We start from the raw sequence: 17,772 nt of genomic DNA on the forward strand, positions 1-17,772 counted from the left end.
TTGAATTCATCAACACCGTCACAAGTGAATGAATTGATGTTCTACATCAAAAAATCATTAGAACTGAAGGGACATTTGACTATTTACTGTAATCGCAGTATTTTGTATATATATATATATATATATGTGTGTGTGAATTTTAGTTATATATTGAATACTTTTTTTTGTATTTGTACCAAACTTAATGTTTAGAGTTTTCATGACAATAAATATTTGAATTTAAATTTATAAATATGAGCGTTATTAGCGCAAATGTATGATAGCCTTTAACTCTAGAACAGTAATTTCTTAATAGTTTAGCGTGCATGTTCATTGCACGAGTATGAGTATGTGTGTTTTCCTAAAGTGATTAATATGTGTTGTATCCGATATGTCTTTACTTTGTAATATTCGCTGTGTTTAAGGTATTGTAATCCGTTAGGTTGTGTTTTTGCTCTTAAAGGTGACGACACAATAGTAACGTTTTATATACAATCAGTCTCTTTACAATGATGCACATTGAGGCAGGTTATTTATGTTAAATGTAAATTATTGTAATTTTTCGTGTTTCAGTCAAATGTGTTGCATAGTTCTTCTATTGTGTTCCTTTTATTGCAATAAATGTGTTAAGATATATATATATATTTCCAAGATTGTTTTACTTTTTAACACTACCATATTATTACATAGGACTATATAGCTTTCATTGTTCTAAATCGAAATCTGAAAAAAGTACCTCACCCACATTCGAACGGACTTAAGAAGTTTAGAAATGTTTACTTATATGGATGTACACAATGTATGAAAGTAATGTATATGTGCAGGCACTCTAGACACATCGAGGCAATGTTATCTATTATTTCTATGGGGCGTCCTTTTGACTTTGAAGGATTTGAAAAAGACAGTAGTAGAATAAAAAGATGTAGTTTGATTGCCAGGCTGAAATATAATAGATTTAAGGACAAGAAGTGAAAATAGCACAAAAAATATGTCCGTTATGCTTTCGACAATGTTCAAAACATTTATATTATAGTAAGCAATAAAAAGATCCAGTGTGACAAACTTGGAAACAAGTATAAAATAAACTCATCATAGGATTGGAATTTTATATTTGCACCAGACGCGCGTTTCGGCTACAAAAGACTCACCAGTGACAGTTTTAAAGCCAGGTTTAATCTGACATTTTCAAAATATCCGTATCAAGGCAGGAATCGTAAAGGCTACAGTGGAATACCGCTGTTCAAAAGTCATATATCGAATGAGAGAAAACAAATCCCGGTTACAAACTAAACCCAGTGAAACACATCAACTATAAGAACAAAACAACAAAACAGCAGAAGCACTGAAGTTCAGGAAAAAACACACGCCAACATACATAGAAACGAATACATGTAATGTGATACAATTACCAGTGCCTGATTATGATACATATGCTTTGTGTTTTCAAGAAAAGAGCATCAAAATAATTCAAGGAAAGATTAAGGTTCAACAGAAGGAAAAAAGTAAAATCACAAAAAGCTGACTCAGAGGAAAATTCAAAACGTCCATAATCAAAGGGAAAAATCAAAAACCAAAACCCAAACCCACCAAACGAATGGACAACATCTGTCATATTCCTGACTTGGTACAGGCATTTTCTAACAGGATTAAACCTAGTGTTATAGCTAGCTAAACCTTTAACTTATATGACAGTCGTATAAAATTTATTAATTTATAAAATATACATATATACTTTACCTGTGTGTACCACAACAGTACAGACAACTATGTGCACCTGAATTAGTTTAAGACATGACACAATCTTGATAACAAAACTGTAAATAAAATTGAATATGTATACCAGTTCAGTGATAAAGGATGTTATATTAAACTCCTAAATGTACACAACAAACTAAAATTAAAAATCATTTAGACTTAAAAAGGCCAGAGGCTCCTGACTTGGGACAGACGCAAAAATGCGGCGGGGTAAAACATGTTTTTTTGTAAATTTAAACCCTCCCAGATACCTCTAGCCAATGTAGAAAAACAAACACACACAATACGAACAGTAAAACTCAGTTCAAAAGAAGTCTGAGTCCGATGTCAGAACCAGTAACAAAAGAAAACAAACAAAATGATAATGATACATAAATTAACAAAGGACTACTAGCAGTTACTGACATGTCAGCTCCAGACCTAAATTAAACTGATTTGTGCAAAGATTATGTCTTAATCATTTGAATATCAAGTACAATCCTTCCCATTAGGAGTTTAGTATTTTACCATCATAAAATACATATTTATGTAAGACATCAGAATTTTTTTAGTTTAAAGTTTAACTGTAGATGGTGGGAATGGATTTCAACAATATCCCCGACGAAAGAAAAGGGAATGTTATTGGCTGAAATATTTCTAATAGAAATCAGTTAAGTGAACAAGCTTTATAAAATAGGTGCACTCTAATTCTGAAACTCCAAACCAAATAAGTTGTTTTGTCTTAAAATCTCAATTTATTTAACGCGCTTAATTTTTTATTTTACCAGAAAAATTGGAAGTCATACAACATTAATGTAAACGCCACCGTTTGTAGCCATACTGAATGACTTTATTTACTTTTGATAAGATATATATATCAGTACTAATCTATTAGTAATCAACATACAAGAGATGTCAGTGACCTAGTAGATATTTGGGACTGTCTATACATATATAAACCAACACATATAATCAAAGAATAAGGTTATCATTTTGAAACGGAACATGGAACAGTTGCAAAAATTTGTGTCGAACAAATTTACTTTAACTTTATGTTTTGGTGGCATAAGTGCACTCACTGCTTTTACAATTTTGCGAAATAAGAAGGGAAACAATTCTCAAAAGAAAGGAAAATTATACTTTCATTCAGTTTTTCGGTCTAATAGATGTATATGGCTTCTAAGAGGTATGTATTTTCCCTTTTGTTCTATGACGTCCGGATAAAATATTTTCTGCAATACCAAATTCCCACGAATTGTTCTGAAAAGGGTAAATAAATTATACATGATCAGATAAAGTATGAGTTGTATGTTGAGCATCAAATATAGATAAAAATACAAGTTTGTATTACTTAATTAAAGGAAAATAACCTTTTATAAATTTTGTGAGTCCGATGATTGAAAAGGAAACGAAAAATAGTTTTTATGCTTGCTTCCTTAAAAAAATCATTCAACATTTTTTGGTTTTCAGAATCAAATGCATTATGCCTATAATTAAATGAGTCTTTTTTTAATTTCTTACCAAAAAAATAGTTTATTTTTCGAATCAAATGATTACGACGACTTGGATATGAACATTTTTTTTTAATTCTTAGAAACATTTTCAGAATCAATTACTTTCGACGTCTTGTATCCGTTTTTTTTTTTTTTTTTTTATTTTAAACAAAATTATTATATACTAGTACACAAAAAAACGATCACGACTTTGGAATATAATTCATCAAAAGGTATTAAATATAAAACAAAATGCAATACTTTAAAAAAAAAAAAAAAAAAAAAAAAAAACTCTTTCATTGGCAATGTATGCACACATGATAATGAAAATCAAAACCTGTCGGAAAGTAACTAAATTCAGTGTAAACGATCATAGGGTGCAAATTATTTTTGTGAAAAGTTGGATAAATAATCGACGCAAAAGTACAAAATGAATTTTCAAATGTGTTTAGTAATATTCGATATGCTAATAAAGTTAGGTTCATGTTGTAAATAATGGGTTGAAATATTGTTTTTTTTTAAATGTTTGGTCATAAAAAGTTTTTTTTTAAATCTCAAAAAAATGCAAAAAAAGGAAAAAATGTTTTCGTCTCAAATCATGCTTTAGATATGAGAACAACACACTGTAAATTTGGAACCTTTCGGACTAGTTTTAAGATTGTTTCCGTTTTTTTAATTGCACTTTAAACATACTGTCTATCATAATGGTAAATCAATGGATAATGTATACATTTTGACGATTTCTTGTGGGGCCGAACTTTGCTAAATACAAATAAACAAAGAAACTGGACGATTTAAAAAAAATTGATTGCAAACATTGTCTTAACCTTAAAATTAGAGGTTGGCATCATTAGTTGGAACTTCTGTTTTTGAAATTGTCGTTTAATGTAAATTTTGTAAAAAAAAAATGAATTTCGCCAAATGACGTCATGAAAGCAAAAAAATGTTTTTTAAACGGATTTATATTTCCTTGGTCATTAAATATTACTACGTTTAATATTAGTCCTGTAAACGGAAAACTTCATCTTTTATTCGAAAAAAAAGTCGTGTATCGTTTCTCTTGTTGACTAGTATATATTTTAACGATTTCTTACGAAAGAAATATTTTTTTTTTTGTAAACGGATTTATATTTCCGTGGTCATTAACTATTACTACGTTCAATATTGGTCCTTTAAACGGAAAACTTCATCTTTTATTCGAAAAAAAAGTCGTGTATCGTTTCTTTTGTTGACTAGTAGATATTTTTTTCAGAATTGAATGCTGTAGAAGACTATGAACTGATTGATGTCGATGTTTGGGATAAAACTTCGAATGAAAGCAAGAGTTACACTGAAACAGTTCATCCACACACAACAGTGCCTGCTTTACAATATGATGACTTAACTCTACTTGAATCTGGAGCTATTTGTATGCATTTGGCCGAAAAATACCACAGTTTGATACCAACAGACTTAGGTGACCTATACAAGTATGTATTAAATACTGATTTATAAATATCAGTTTTCTTTTTTCCCCACTAAGGACATGCCGCTCTTAAATTTTTTATTGTGAGCTATATTTCATAAATGTTAATTGACAATCGAATTTGGGCGTGCCACCTTACTAAATGTATTTAGAAAATAAAGGAGTAAAACTAATTGAAATCTGTTATAAGGAATTTTCGTTTCCGCTATTCGAATCTTATTCTTAACCTATGTCTACTTTCCTAATAAAAAAAGTTATAAAAATTTTACCAGATACTTATTTCAAAACATTCTGATATTGATCGATCTAGCTTGTGGATTCAATGAACGAGTACAATTTATATAATATTATTTGTTTTCAGTATTATGTTTTATGTCTGCGCTACACTGGATGAGGTGCAGGAAAAATTGTTTGTTCAATTTTTCTTCAACGAAAAAAATGGAACTGAGGACAAAAATGAAATTGAACATGCAACACAAAAATTTAATGCATGTGCTAAATATCTAGTTACACGTCTGCGTGGAAAGGAATATATCTGTGGCGACAAGTAAGTGTATTAAAATTAATTTCTTACTCTTAAGGGAGCTACTATTTGAGATAACACATACAACAATTAAACAACAAATCGGGAAAATTTCTCTAACAAACTAGTCCTCGCAAGTTAGTTACCCGTGCCTACATCCTTTGACTCTAGACCATGTCTAAAAGGTATTCAAATAAAGATATAAACTAAAAACTCCTCTAAATCCCAGATTTTATTAAAACTAAAAAGGGTGAATAAGTTGACTATCTTTTTGGTATCTTTCGCTTCTCCTTGAGAATTATTCTAACAGGTACCGTCTATCTACGCTAAATTATCACAATCTAGTAATCCGTAAGATATTAGAAAAGAGACGCTCTGACTAGTGTCCAGATTTTGGGTAGACATATGAACATGTTGAGTTTAGTCTTTTTCAACCCATTTTTATAGTTCGTTCGTATGTTGTACTGTAACAACACTGTCCCAGGTTAAGGGTCGGGTTGGGATCCCGCTAACATGTTTAACCCCGTCACATTATGTATGTTTGTGCCTATCCGAAGTCAGTAGCCTGTAATTCAGTTGTTGTTGTTGTGTTACATACTTGTTTTTCGTTCATTTTTTGTACATTAATTAGGCCGTCTCGGGCCTTTTCATAGTTGTCTATGCGGTCTGGGCTTTGGTCATTGTGACCTATAGCTGTTAATTTCTGTGTCATTTGGTCTCGTGTGGATAGTTATCTCATTAGCAATCTTACCATATTTTTTTTTATATGTATAGGGATTAAATCGTCCGAATTGAATGACCATTGTAAGAATATCATAGTATAAAATCATTTCAACCGGTCGAATTGAATGACCACTGTAGGGTTTATATCTTAGGGTAAAATAGTTTCAATCGGTCAACAATCTGAGCAACTATCGGACAATGTATTATATTCTTGTGTCATTTTTTTTTTCATTCTGAGAACAAATACACGTGTTTTCATCACAAAGATAGAACATAGATGTATTCCTAATTTTGAACTCGGGATAGGTAAATAGGTAAATAGGTAAATGGGGCTTTGAACATTGTTAGAAACTGGTAAAAAGACAAGTTTGTACATTTATCATACAAAGGTCGTAAGAATTTTGTTTAAAAACAAACGTTAATGTTGTAGAAAACTATAAAATTAAAATTCCGTGTACTAGAAAAATTCTTACATTGTAACATGGTTGGATTATAATTTTTAAAAAATGGTATAAACTATAAGACTGCAGCTGAGAGCTGTCCAGTCTGCTCATATAACTGAAATTCGGATTCATATATAAACCATATGATTGTAATAAATAATTGCTCTTTTATAATTTCGGTTCGACTTACGGTAAATGTATCTGGCGGCTTTAACTGTTGGTGTAGATCCTTTCTTTATAAGGTTGATACATATTTGTACTATTTACTTACTTCAGTTGTATTCGAAAGGACATATATAAAAGGGGGTATGCTTATTCGAGAGATTTTTTTTCTTACGAATTGATCTATCAAATGATTTGTTTAAATTAGCTTCTAGATTGTATGTGTTTTCTTTTTTTTCTTTTTAGATTTTCAGTGGCAGACTGTGTATTGGGCTATAATATGTGGTGGGCATCGGAAATGAAAGAAGGAATTCTAATACAGAAGTACCCAGAATTACTGTCCTACTTAGAAAGACTGAAAAGTCGTCCAGCATTTCAACAGACATGGAAGAGTTCTAAACCTGTGATGTAATAACTATTCTGAACTCAATTGTACCCAATCCAAGTTCCTGCAGACTATCTTTATCCAATCAATTTTTCAAAGAAGATCATAGAGATTGTCTTGAACTTACAGGCAAAAGTGGCAAACCAGTTGATATGGCGGGGGGGGGGGGGGGGTGTTATTCGCAAAGTATGGTGGAGTAGAACGTTTTACTTTTTGCTTTCCGTATTTTTATACTTTAGAATCTCTTCGAATGCAATTGTATTACAACAAGCGATTGTTTATCTGTCTGTGATCTTTAAGACAGTGAATTCAATATAATTAAGTATTATTGGTTATTGGCAAGTGTCGGATGGTCTACTGGAAAATTTGATGTCAAAATACCGGTGAAACTGAATTTCGAACATGCTATGAACATGATGAAATAACATTATTCTTTTTGAAAATTTTTAATTTATTTGAATAACTTATTTCCATGTGTAAGTGTTGGTCATATGCGTGACATCTTTGTGTATCTTGTGTTGTCTTTTAATGTTATTATATTATTTTGTTTTTGTTTACAAACTATATTATATGTATATTATGCAGCTCATTATTTTTGAAATTGCAATAAAACTTTTTTGTTCTTGATATATTTGTTGTGTGATAAAATATGTCAAAAATATGGCTATTAAAATGACCCATAAGTTAATCCTAAAAACATCGTATGCATGTAGGCATGATAGTGTTCAACCTCACTATCAGGTTTCTAGTTCATCTAATTAGTTATTTTCAAGATGATTTCTTGTACCCCCTTCTGTGTCTTTAAATAAACTCATGTTTTTGCTAGTGTTCTGTCGTACGTCTCAAAAGGGTGTTATAGAAATTACACTAGATATTGAATTATAAGTTACAATATACTAGTAATGTTCATGCATATCTGTACAAAAGACCGAGGGTGACATATGTTTTTATACATTTCTCAATCCGAAATTGACATTTTTTATTCCACTTCAGAATTCAGTGGTTGTCCGTATCGTTAATTTTTGGATATATACAATTCTTAAAATATTTTTTGACGATCATTTTTCAATTACTGTATAATGATTTATAAATCATCTGCGATATTTGTCAATGAGACAGTCACCCAACGGATATTTTCTAAAAGTCGTAACTACAATCCTTTCCCCTTTTACCCACATGTTACTTATCGAATTAGACTTATTATCGGTGTTGTAATAACATAACAGCAACCCGGGTGCCAGATGTATAGCAGGATCGGCTTACACTTCCGGATCACCTGATATATATCATCCCAGTTTTTGGTGGGGTGTGTGTTGCTCAGTTTTTAGTTTTCTATGTTGAGTTTTTTGTTCTATTGTTTGTCTTTTTCTTTTCATCAATGGCGTTGTTTGTTATCGGCTTATGAGTTTGAATGTCCCTTGGGTATATTTTGCCTCTCTTTTGTTTACTTTTTACTAAGTTTATTAATTTAAATTAGTTTATTCATTGTTCTCTTACACATGTTACATGTTAAGAATCTAATCCACAAGCGTTTAAGAATGGATCGACTCGCTGTTTCATAGCAATTAAAATATTGGAAAGGTAAAGTGTCACCTGTATATGGTGCATAATATAACTTTCAAACTATGTTCCTTTAGAATGTGTGTCACACTGAGTCAAACTAATTAAGATAATAAAGATGCATTCATACTCATCAATCGAAAACAAATACAATGACATCATGGCAAAAAAAATACAAAACGATCAAATCATAAACAACAGTATAAACAATAGATCACAATACAAAATAGATTTTGAAATAGATACCAAAGGGGCATTCAAACTCATAAGTCGATAACAAACTGACAAATCCATAGCTTAAAGGAAAAAGACAAATGGATAGATTGGGCAACATGATCCCGATCAAAAATCGGTGGGGGGAATCCCATGTGCTCCGGAAGGGTGAGCACAAGAGACACCTGTCGTGTTACTCTTGGGAAAAACGTTGATAAGTCATATCAGGTGATCATAGGCATCACGCAATAGTGGAATGGTAGTTGACTCTTATGCATTTAACCCTTAGACATCACCAAATTCATATACAATCGGTCAAGTAAATGGTTCTAATCCTGAAACTTAGTCGCATGTAAAAATTAGACAAAAATGTTACAATTATAAACAATACAGACATTGAAAAATAGAAAAAAATGTATAGTAGTCTTTTAATATGGGCTTATAGCAAATCCATGGATACTGTACACTTTCTTAGATTCTTCTCTCGTCCCTTTAGTGCATAATAGAGATCGATAGTATCTATACTTGATGATTGTAATATGTGTGTCCAAATTTCTTGTGTAATAAAATTGAGGATGGAAATGTGGAATATGCCAAAGAGACGACCACCCGACCAAAGAGCAGAAAACAGCAGAAGTCCACCAATGGGTCTACAGGGAGAAAAGTTGCTTCAGTTGGTCCCTAAACAAAAATGTGTACTAGTTTAATGATAAAGAACGTCATACTAAACTCCGAAATATATAAATGAACTTTAATTAAAATTCATACAAGACTAACAAAGGCCATGTAGAAACTTAAGATAGGCGCAAAAATGCGGCGGGGTTAAACTTTTTTTTAATCTCATCAGTCCCACTATACATTAATAATGTATTTATATAACTTTTTAAATTATCATTTAATTAATAAAATATTAGTGTTATTTCCAATGGGCTGGTATATCTGGCACACCATTTTATATACATTATATAACAAATAACAAAATTTTGTCGATGAATACTAAATAGTTTTATCTTTCGCTTTGTGCGTTATCCTCTGCGTTGTATTGTATTTAACAAAATAAGGATGACCCTAAGCTATCCACCATGCAGATATCAAATGTCGTGAATGTAGGCAGCAATAGAATACTATACGACATTCAACAATGAAAAATAAAATTGACTGAATGAAAATGGAAAATATGTCAAAGAGATAACAACCCTGGACCAAAGAGCAGAAAACAGCTCAATGCCACTTATGGGTCTTCAACGCCGTGAGAAAATCCCACAACCGGAGGTGGACCTCAGCTGACCCCTCAAAAAAAATGTGTACTATTTCAGTGAAAATGAACGTACTAAACTCCAAAACATTTAAATGAACAAAATTTGAAAATAACATACAACGGCTTGAGGAATACTTTTGCGTCTTCTCTTTTTTTTAACGATGGTCCTGGAAAAGAAAACTGCTGTTTTAACGAAAAATGTTCAATAGTAAATAAATATCTCTGATTTTAAACTTCATCGATTAACTTTGATATACATAACTGTTTTGAAATTGGTACATTCAAATTGTCTTACCAACGCACGTGTTTTAAGCATTATATTCATGTTTCGACTTTTGCTTTTAACGATTGATAAGAAAAGAAAATTGCTGTCATAAAAACTATTCAAAAGTAAAAAAAAAACTCTGACTTAATAGTTATCAAAAGTACCAGGGTTCCAGGATTATAATTAAATACGCCAGACGCGCGTTTCGTCTACATAAGACTCATCAGTAACGCTCAGATCAAAATAGTTATAAAGCCAAACAAAAAAGTACAAAGTTGAAGAGCATTGAGGACCCATAAGTGGTACCTTGTCAAATGCTTTAGCAAAGTCTAGCAGGATGATGTCTACTTGGCCGCAGCTTTTTCATTTTGATGCAATGTCGTTGATGGTTACGATTAGTTGGGATTCGCATGATCGTCTTTTGCGGAATCCGTGTTGTGCATCAGCAGAGACATATAATACATTGTATTATATGTCTCTGGCATCAGTTAGTATTTTATTTTTGTCTGATATTTTGTCTTAACTTGTCTGACACTTTGTCTTAACTTTCTGCCTAATCATTATCAAATTCTCATTAAAAATAAATCATGTTTATAAAAAAAAATATATAAGAAATCAATATTCGATTTTATAACTGGAAATGTCATCAACGATCTTAATAATTTTATTTTAATTACGTTATTGTGCGTTGTCAACTTCAAATTTAGTACGGTTATCAACTATCTCTTTTCCGGAAATTACACAAGCGTGCACCATCTATGTTTTTCCATTTAAATAAGGTGAAGGTCACTAAAAATGGCAACTGTTGTGAGGAACGTGCGAGCTCTGTTTAAATTTCACCCAACAGTTCTTAGACGATCGATTTGTAGATTTAGTGCAGTGTCATATGTACATAATAGACATCAAACAAATGAACTAAGTTGCTTGAATTCTCACAAACTTCTATCCAAGGTAGATATCTGAGTTTTCGGCCTACACTTTTTTTGAAGGACACAAGCATGATCTGTAGAAAAATCATGTGTTTTTGAGTACTTCAGCTAAATATTATTGTTTCTTTTTGTACAAAAACTATTCTGCAAATAACATGTAAGGATCACCAACAAAAGACCATTTCATTATCATAGTTTGCAAATATGAATATTGATATAATCAAATAATCCTTCAAACATGTCAAACATTTTCAAAAGGACAATGAAAAAAGTAGCAAAACACCCCCTGCAAATATATTATCCAGTATTCCTTAACACAATAACTGAGGATTAAAAGAATTTGGATCACAACATGCAAGGTGTTTTGTACTGTCAACGTTTTTAAATTTTTCAAACTTTTATCTATCATTCCATGCAGATTCCTATTCAGTGGCTGAGTGGTCAAAATAGTTACTTCTATAAATTATCACTAGCCAATCAACACTGAGGTTGTGAGCACAAACCCCGCTCGTGAGGATACACTCAGATCCAATCTTAATCGACTACAATTGTCAGTTTTTCGAAGGTCTTGGTTTTCTTCTGGCACTCTGGCTTCTTCCACCATTAAAATTTAAAACTAGTTATCACGAAATAGCCCAAAAGTGGTGTTAGAACACGAATATCAAATCAAATCCTGCTACATGGTATAACAACCATTGGCATTGCATTTTATCATCAGTGTAATTTTTTTCTAATTCCAAAAATGATCAACAATGCAACATAAAAATGTCCAGGATATTTCTTGAACTTACAATATGTTGGGGAAAGGACGAACCGTCTAAATACTACAAAATCGATGTACTGAAAACCATAAGCATGATAAACATAAACCACTCTTTGTGTAGTCAAATTAATATTACATGGGTTATCTTATAACTTTCATTAGGATGTTAAAAAAGTTATATATTTATTAAATTAATAACCATGATAACCAGACATGTTTAGTTCAAATGTGATAACATCAGAAAAAAACTTTTTTCCTTGATTACATCAGCCAGTTATCTGTGGCTGATTACATCAGAAACATGACACTCTGCAAGTTTTAGATTTAGTTGATTTAAAGTTTATAGTCAGCAAATCAAACATAACAGCTGAAAGCCTGAAAATTTGTTTTATAATTATTTCAAGAAAAAGTGATTTTAAAGTTACAGCATGCATGTGCAAATGTTTAAAAAAGAAGAAAAGAAGGAAAACAGCACATGCTTATAATTAGAAAAAAAATTAATTGGTAAAATTAGAGAGATAATTGTTTAAAAACTTTTTGTAAACATGGTAAATCTGCTAGACAATCTATTAAAATAAGATGTTGATATGTAGCAACCCAGAATATCATGAATATAAAACTACAATGTATATATATTCAGTCCTATAATAAACAATTTTTGAATACATAGTATTTTTTCTGTCAATCAAGTTTTAGCCATGTTTTATGTACATGTGACATTTCTTTTTATAGGGCAACAAAATATATATATGAATGTACACAGCCTCTGGTCTTTGTTACAATTATTCTTGTACAGTATGTTATTTTAGTTAGGTCACAACTTTAGTGTGACATCAATTTTCATTGAATGTGGATACGTTTTGCTTAGGGGCCAGCTGATTTTTGCTGTGTTGCAGCTTAATAAATTGGCTAATTGAAGACAAAAAAAAAACAATCAGTAGAATTTAATGAATAGAGAAAAATGGTCTACTTGATCATGTTGATGAAAAAATACAGAAATGAAGTCCACCATTTGAACCCTCTTGCATAATCATGATAATAAGTACAAGATTACTAATATTTTTCTGCTTCAGATTTCACCTTCCAATTTGAACTCTGGAGTGCGATTTTATGGAAAAGCAAAATCGCTGCAACCAGAAGAAATTACAGAACGTGTCATGAAAGTGTTGAAAGCTTATGACAAAATAACAGCAGAAAAGGTATGATATTATATAAATAATTCTCTTTATTTCCAGACACCAAATTTAAACCTAACAAGATCATATGGTGCAGCCGTTCCAATGACCTTTGATGCTATTACACAGAGGGTCATGCTTGTTCTAAGATTGTATGACAAAATCAACCCAGAAAAGGTAAGAAAAGACTTGAAATATTCTGTTCCACTTTACATTTGTAAAATAAACCCTGTTAACATAGTTAATAAAGCATGTCCTTTTCACAAACAAATTACTACCAAGTCCTGATTGCAATCAACTAAATCGCAAATTATAAACAGAACATTCTAGATTAACACTTGACAGAGTCTCCCCATGTGGTATTTGATGTTCTCAGATCTCAAGATGTCATATATAGGAGTTGGTGAAATCTTTAAGAAATAAAAGTAATTAATACGTCATGCATTTCAACTGGAGTTTTTATACAGCCATTGCTACATATATGCAACTGAGTGAGTGCCATTTACCATGTTTACCACTCACAACTCCTCTTGAAACTTCTCACAGCACACATACACTTTTAAGGTAGCTGAGACCTTGGTCCTCCTACAATTTTCAAATAACTTCCCCTGTCACATTATAATATTACATTAAATTTGAAATTACTTATGTTTCTTTTTCTTCCACGGAACATACAAAATTACATTTCTTTGGAGTAAAAAGCAATGAATCGATAAGTGAAAACCATCTTTAATTAACTCCCATGTTAGAGGAACATAAGGAATTTAATGAAATTTTGAGGTTTTTGGGTGCTAGCTGTGTCCGTCTTTAGATAGAATCTAATTTTGAATATATATGTCTTTCAGCTTACTGAGGAGTCTCATTTTATGAATGATATGGGTTTAGACAGCTTAGATCAAGTGGAAATAATTATGGCCATTGAAGATGAGTTTTGTAAGTACACCGATTAGTAAATAAGTTGATGTAATACATGTTATATATATATACCATATCTATGTAGGTATCAGTTTAGTTTCCATAAATACAAATTGTCTTATTTGTATTTGAACTGTATTAAAATGCTAATGATGTGGTATGATTGTCAATGAAATAACTGTTTACCAAAGAACAAATTTGTGAACAAATACAGTTCACTGTGACTACATAAACAATGAGTAAAACCCAAATTGTATAGTCAATAGTTATAAAAGGCATGTGAGGGTAAACCGAACAACACACCAAAGGAGAAAACAAACAACCTCATTTATACTTATTAACAGTAACAGTAAACTAAAGGTTACTTAAGACAGCCCAAGACAACAGTAAATTACTGCCATCTGGTTTGTGGCATGCACATTATATACATGTAGAAGTGTTGAATAGGTTTTATGTGTGTTTCTTGTCCCCTTTACACTGGAGCAAATATAGTTTGTACCAATGTGCATACAAAAGGTTCTACCAATGTGCATACAAAAATGATTACGAATACTGGAGTCTGAAAATTTGAAGGATTAAAAAGCTTGTTTTTGAAAAGTACTAGATACATTTTGTTGACTCTTTGTTTTATTTTAGCTTTTGAAATACCTGATTCTGATGCTGACAGATTAATGAAACCAAGAGATATTGTTCAGTATATATGTGATAAAGAAGACGTAATAGAATGATGCTATATTCAAATATAGGTAAGAAAGGTCAAATTAAATATAGGTCAGAAAGGTCAAATTAGATATAGGTCAGAAAGGTTCCTCATTTTCTTCTTCATCTTAAATATTATGAAACATAAAGAATTTCATTGATTTTCATTGAAATTACAGTGTCTTGACTGTTAGTGTTGTTGTCCACCAATTGCAACCCATTCAAAATTTTGACCAAATTGCAATTTGTTTTATTAAATCAAATTGTTCAACTGGTCAGAATATTGACAAACTGTTCAGCCAAAATGTGAAAGTGCAAGGTGATAAAATAAAACATACTTACAATCCTATAAGACTTTAACTCCACTTTAATGATGATGTGACAAAATTATTCTATCAGTTTGTATAGGTATATTATAGTCATTTCCATGCTGAAGGAACTGTTATTATTTTGAATTGCTATAAACATGTCTAAACTAAGCTTTCATATAGTTTTTCTTTCTAAAAGTATTCTATATTCATAGAGCAACACTAACAGTCAAGTCACTGTAAAAAAAGATAGAAAGAAACATTTGCGAGGTTTACATGCTATTTTAAGGTAGAAAATATAAGAATTTGACTGCCTCTTAATGTCATGCAGGTAAGAATTCATTATGATTAACTACAGCTTTGTTGATATTGGTCCTTTCAATTCTGTGTATAAGACTTCTGTAGAGATAAAAGTATAAAATGTATTTTCACAGTGTTTTGAAAAACTTACAATTCAATTTCAATTCAAATCTTTGTTGCCATTACACCATATATTTATAGCATGTGACACAACATAACAAAATGAGAATAAACAATATAAACAAGCATTATAGAAATGTCAGACAGCTCATTAAAAGTTCGCTCTGTATAACTGATTTACTTATAATAGTTTGAAAGACATTATTTCGATCAATTAAACAAATGTAAGTAATATAAAAAAATGTTTATCTTTTGCAGATAGAAAGAGAAGGAATATATTTGAAGATGAGAACTAACATTACGACTTAAAGCATTGTGTTACATCAATTATGTTCCAATTCAGTGTGTGAAATTGTCAATATTTGTTTATTCAGTAAATTTTACAATATGGTTTCTTTTATTTTTATTTTATTGAGCACTCACAGATTGCAGTAAAATTAAATATCTCCTTAATCTGCTGATTAATTGTTTTTCTGATACAGGAGATACCAAGAGCTCTTGACATCACTTATTCTTAATTCTAAAGCATTTGACAGCTGTACCACAATTTTTGAAGTCTTTACCCATTATGTCTGTTCGTTTTGCTCACACGTTGTCATTATAATAGAATTCTGTGTGACTTTCATAGAAGTGAGAGGTTTAGCTAGCAATATAACCAGGTTAAATCCACCATTTTCTACATTTAAGGAAATGTCGGTACCAAGTCAAGAATATGAGTTGTTTTCTTTTCGCTAGATTTGTTTGAGCTTTTGATTTTGCCATTGTCAACATTTGTATAAAAGACTTTCAGTTTCCTTGGAGTTCAATATTTTTGTTATTTTTTTTTTTTTATATGTTCTTCTTAAACATAGTAACCTCATTGTTCAAGACATATACTTCAAATAATATCCTAGGAGTTGTGGTTTGATTCCTAATGAGACAACTATCCACCCAAGTTCAAATGAAGAGATAGTAAGCAATCATAGCCTCATATGCCACTGTATGGCCTTCAACAATGTGAAAAAAACAATACTGTAATGTCAGCTTTAAAAGCCTACGATATGAAAAATTGTGAAACAATTTAAACGAGAAAACTAACTGACTAATTTATAACATAACAACATAACAATTTACAAAAAAACTATGATTGACATAAACTTAAGAAATCCACTGTACTACAGGCTCCTCATGTGGAACAACCACATAAAGAATGTGGTGATTGTGTAACAGCACTTCATATGTACAAACTGTAAAAATCAGTTACAATTGAATAAACTCAAAAGATCAGAAAGAGACACAAAATCGATTAACATAAAAATCGAAAGACAGACCACAATAGGTCATTTTGTGAAACACCAACTTTAGGATTGATGGCTTTATTAAGTTTATTGAATTCTGTTTGGTTAACAAATATTTCAATTGAAGTTTTATCACTACTTATGAAAAGAATATTTTTATACTAAGTCAACAGTCATGGTGTGTACTTTTTGGATCCTTCAGACAGTTGCATCAAGTTTGCTAATACATGTATATTATTCAATTTTTCGAATATTGAATAAACTTTAAAATTTTCGTTAACATTTCTCCCATACTTTTGAACAGAGAAACTTCATATTTGGTCAGCAGTTTGACTGATGAATTTTATTGTTTAAGGTCTTTTTAGCTCACCTGGCCTGAAGAGCTCTTGATAGCCTCTAGTTAGTAAATATTTCAAACACCTACTTCAACTACAAGTGTTCAAAACTTCCTGGTACTTCGTCAAGTAAGAGCAACCAATATTAGTAAAATCAAACATATAATCCCTGTAATTTGAGGGGAAGGTCTACTTATTTCCAATGATTTAGTGGTGTAAAGAAATTTAGCAGTTTTAAAATTTCCCCCTCAAAATGTACCTATTGAAAGCCTGATTTAACTCTTTTACATTGCTCTTACTTGACTTGGTACCAGGATGTCAAACCAGTGTTTGTAACCAGTCAAAAAAAATAAACTTTAGAGTCAATAGCCTGTTTTAAAATGTGTGTTATACTTGCCACTTGATGTTAATCTATCAGAAGTCGACAAGTTCTAATGTCTAATGCTCATAAACCTGATTCAAAAGGAAAATATGATAGTTAAAAGCTTAAGATATTCAACTATCGAACGAAGAGTAAAAAGTGGCTGAGATATACCTTAATTTCCTAAAAATCTGTTATGCCTAGTGTGAATAAGAAGCTCTTTTCTGGATTCAACATTATCAGGAATTCACTGCTGAAAACAGTCTTTGTCAGGGATGTATAAAAATATGAACAGTTGATAAGTTATATGACCTAAAGAAGAGCCAAATTCATCTTCGGTCAACTTTAAGTATTAAAACATCTATAGAGAATAGCCAAAACCATCAA

The 17,772-nt window shown here is 31.2% G+C and overlaps 2 protein-coding genes across 3 annotated transcripts; both read left to right on the forward strand.

The window, feature by feature from the left end:
• The first annotated feature begins 2,686 nt into the window (after positions 1 to 2,686).
• Positions 2,687 to 7,534, forward strand: LOC143044257 (uncharacterized). The gene is made up of 4 exons (XM_076216184.1): positions 2,687 to 2,899; positions 4,459 to 4,675; positions 5,033 to 5,218; positions 6,769 to 7,534. The coding sequence occupies exons 1-4, from the start codon at positions 2,719 to 2,721 to the stop codon at positions 6,932 to 6,934; spliced, it is 750 nt and encodes a 249-aa protein (XP_076072299.1). The 5' UTR covers positions 2,687 to 2,718; the 3' UTR covers positions 6,935 to 7,534.
• Positions 7,535 to 10,962: 3,428 nt separating this feature from the next.
• LOC143044258 (acyl carrier protein, mitochondrial-like) lies at positions 10,963 to 15,802 on the forward strand. Of its 2 annotated transcripts, none has more exons than XM_076216185.1 (5): positions 10,963 to 11,154; positions 12,969 to 13,094; positions 13,916 to 14,003; positions 14,622 to 14,731; positions 15,671 to 15,802. In XM_076216185.1, exons 1-4 carry the CDS (start codon positions 10,999 to 11,001, stop codon positions 14,711 to 14,713), a joined length of 462 nt encoding a protein of 153 aa, XP_076072300.1. In that variant the 5' UTR covers positions 10,963 to 10,998; the 3' UTR covers positions 14,714 to 14,731; positions 15,671 to 15,802. The 2 variants fall into 2 exon arrangements, with proteins under 2 accessions (XP_076072300.1, XP_076072301.1); XM_076216186.1 differs by lacking the exon at positions 12,969 to 13,094 and adding an exon at positions 13,131 to 13,247 and having other exon boundaries at positions 10,964 to 11,154.
• Positions 15,803 to 17,772: the final 1,970 nt, after the last annotated feature.

This window comes from Mytilus galloprovincialis, chromosome 9 (assembly GCF_965363235.1).
Source record: "Mytilus galloprovincialis chromosome 9, xbMytGall1.hap1.1, whole genome shotgun sequence".
NCBI classification, from domain to species: domain Eukaryota; kingdom Metazoa; phylum Mollusca; class Bivalvia; order Mytilida; family Mytilidae; genus Mytilus; species Mytilus galloprovincialis.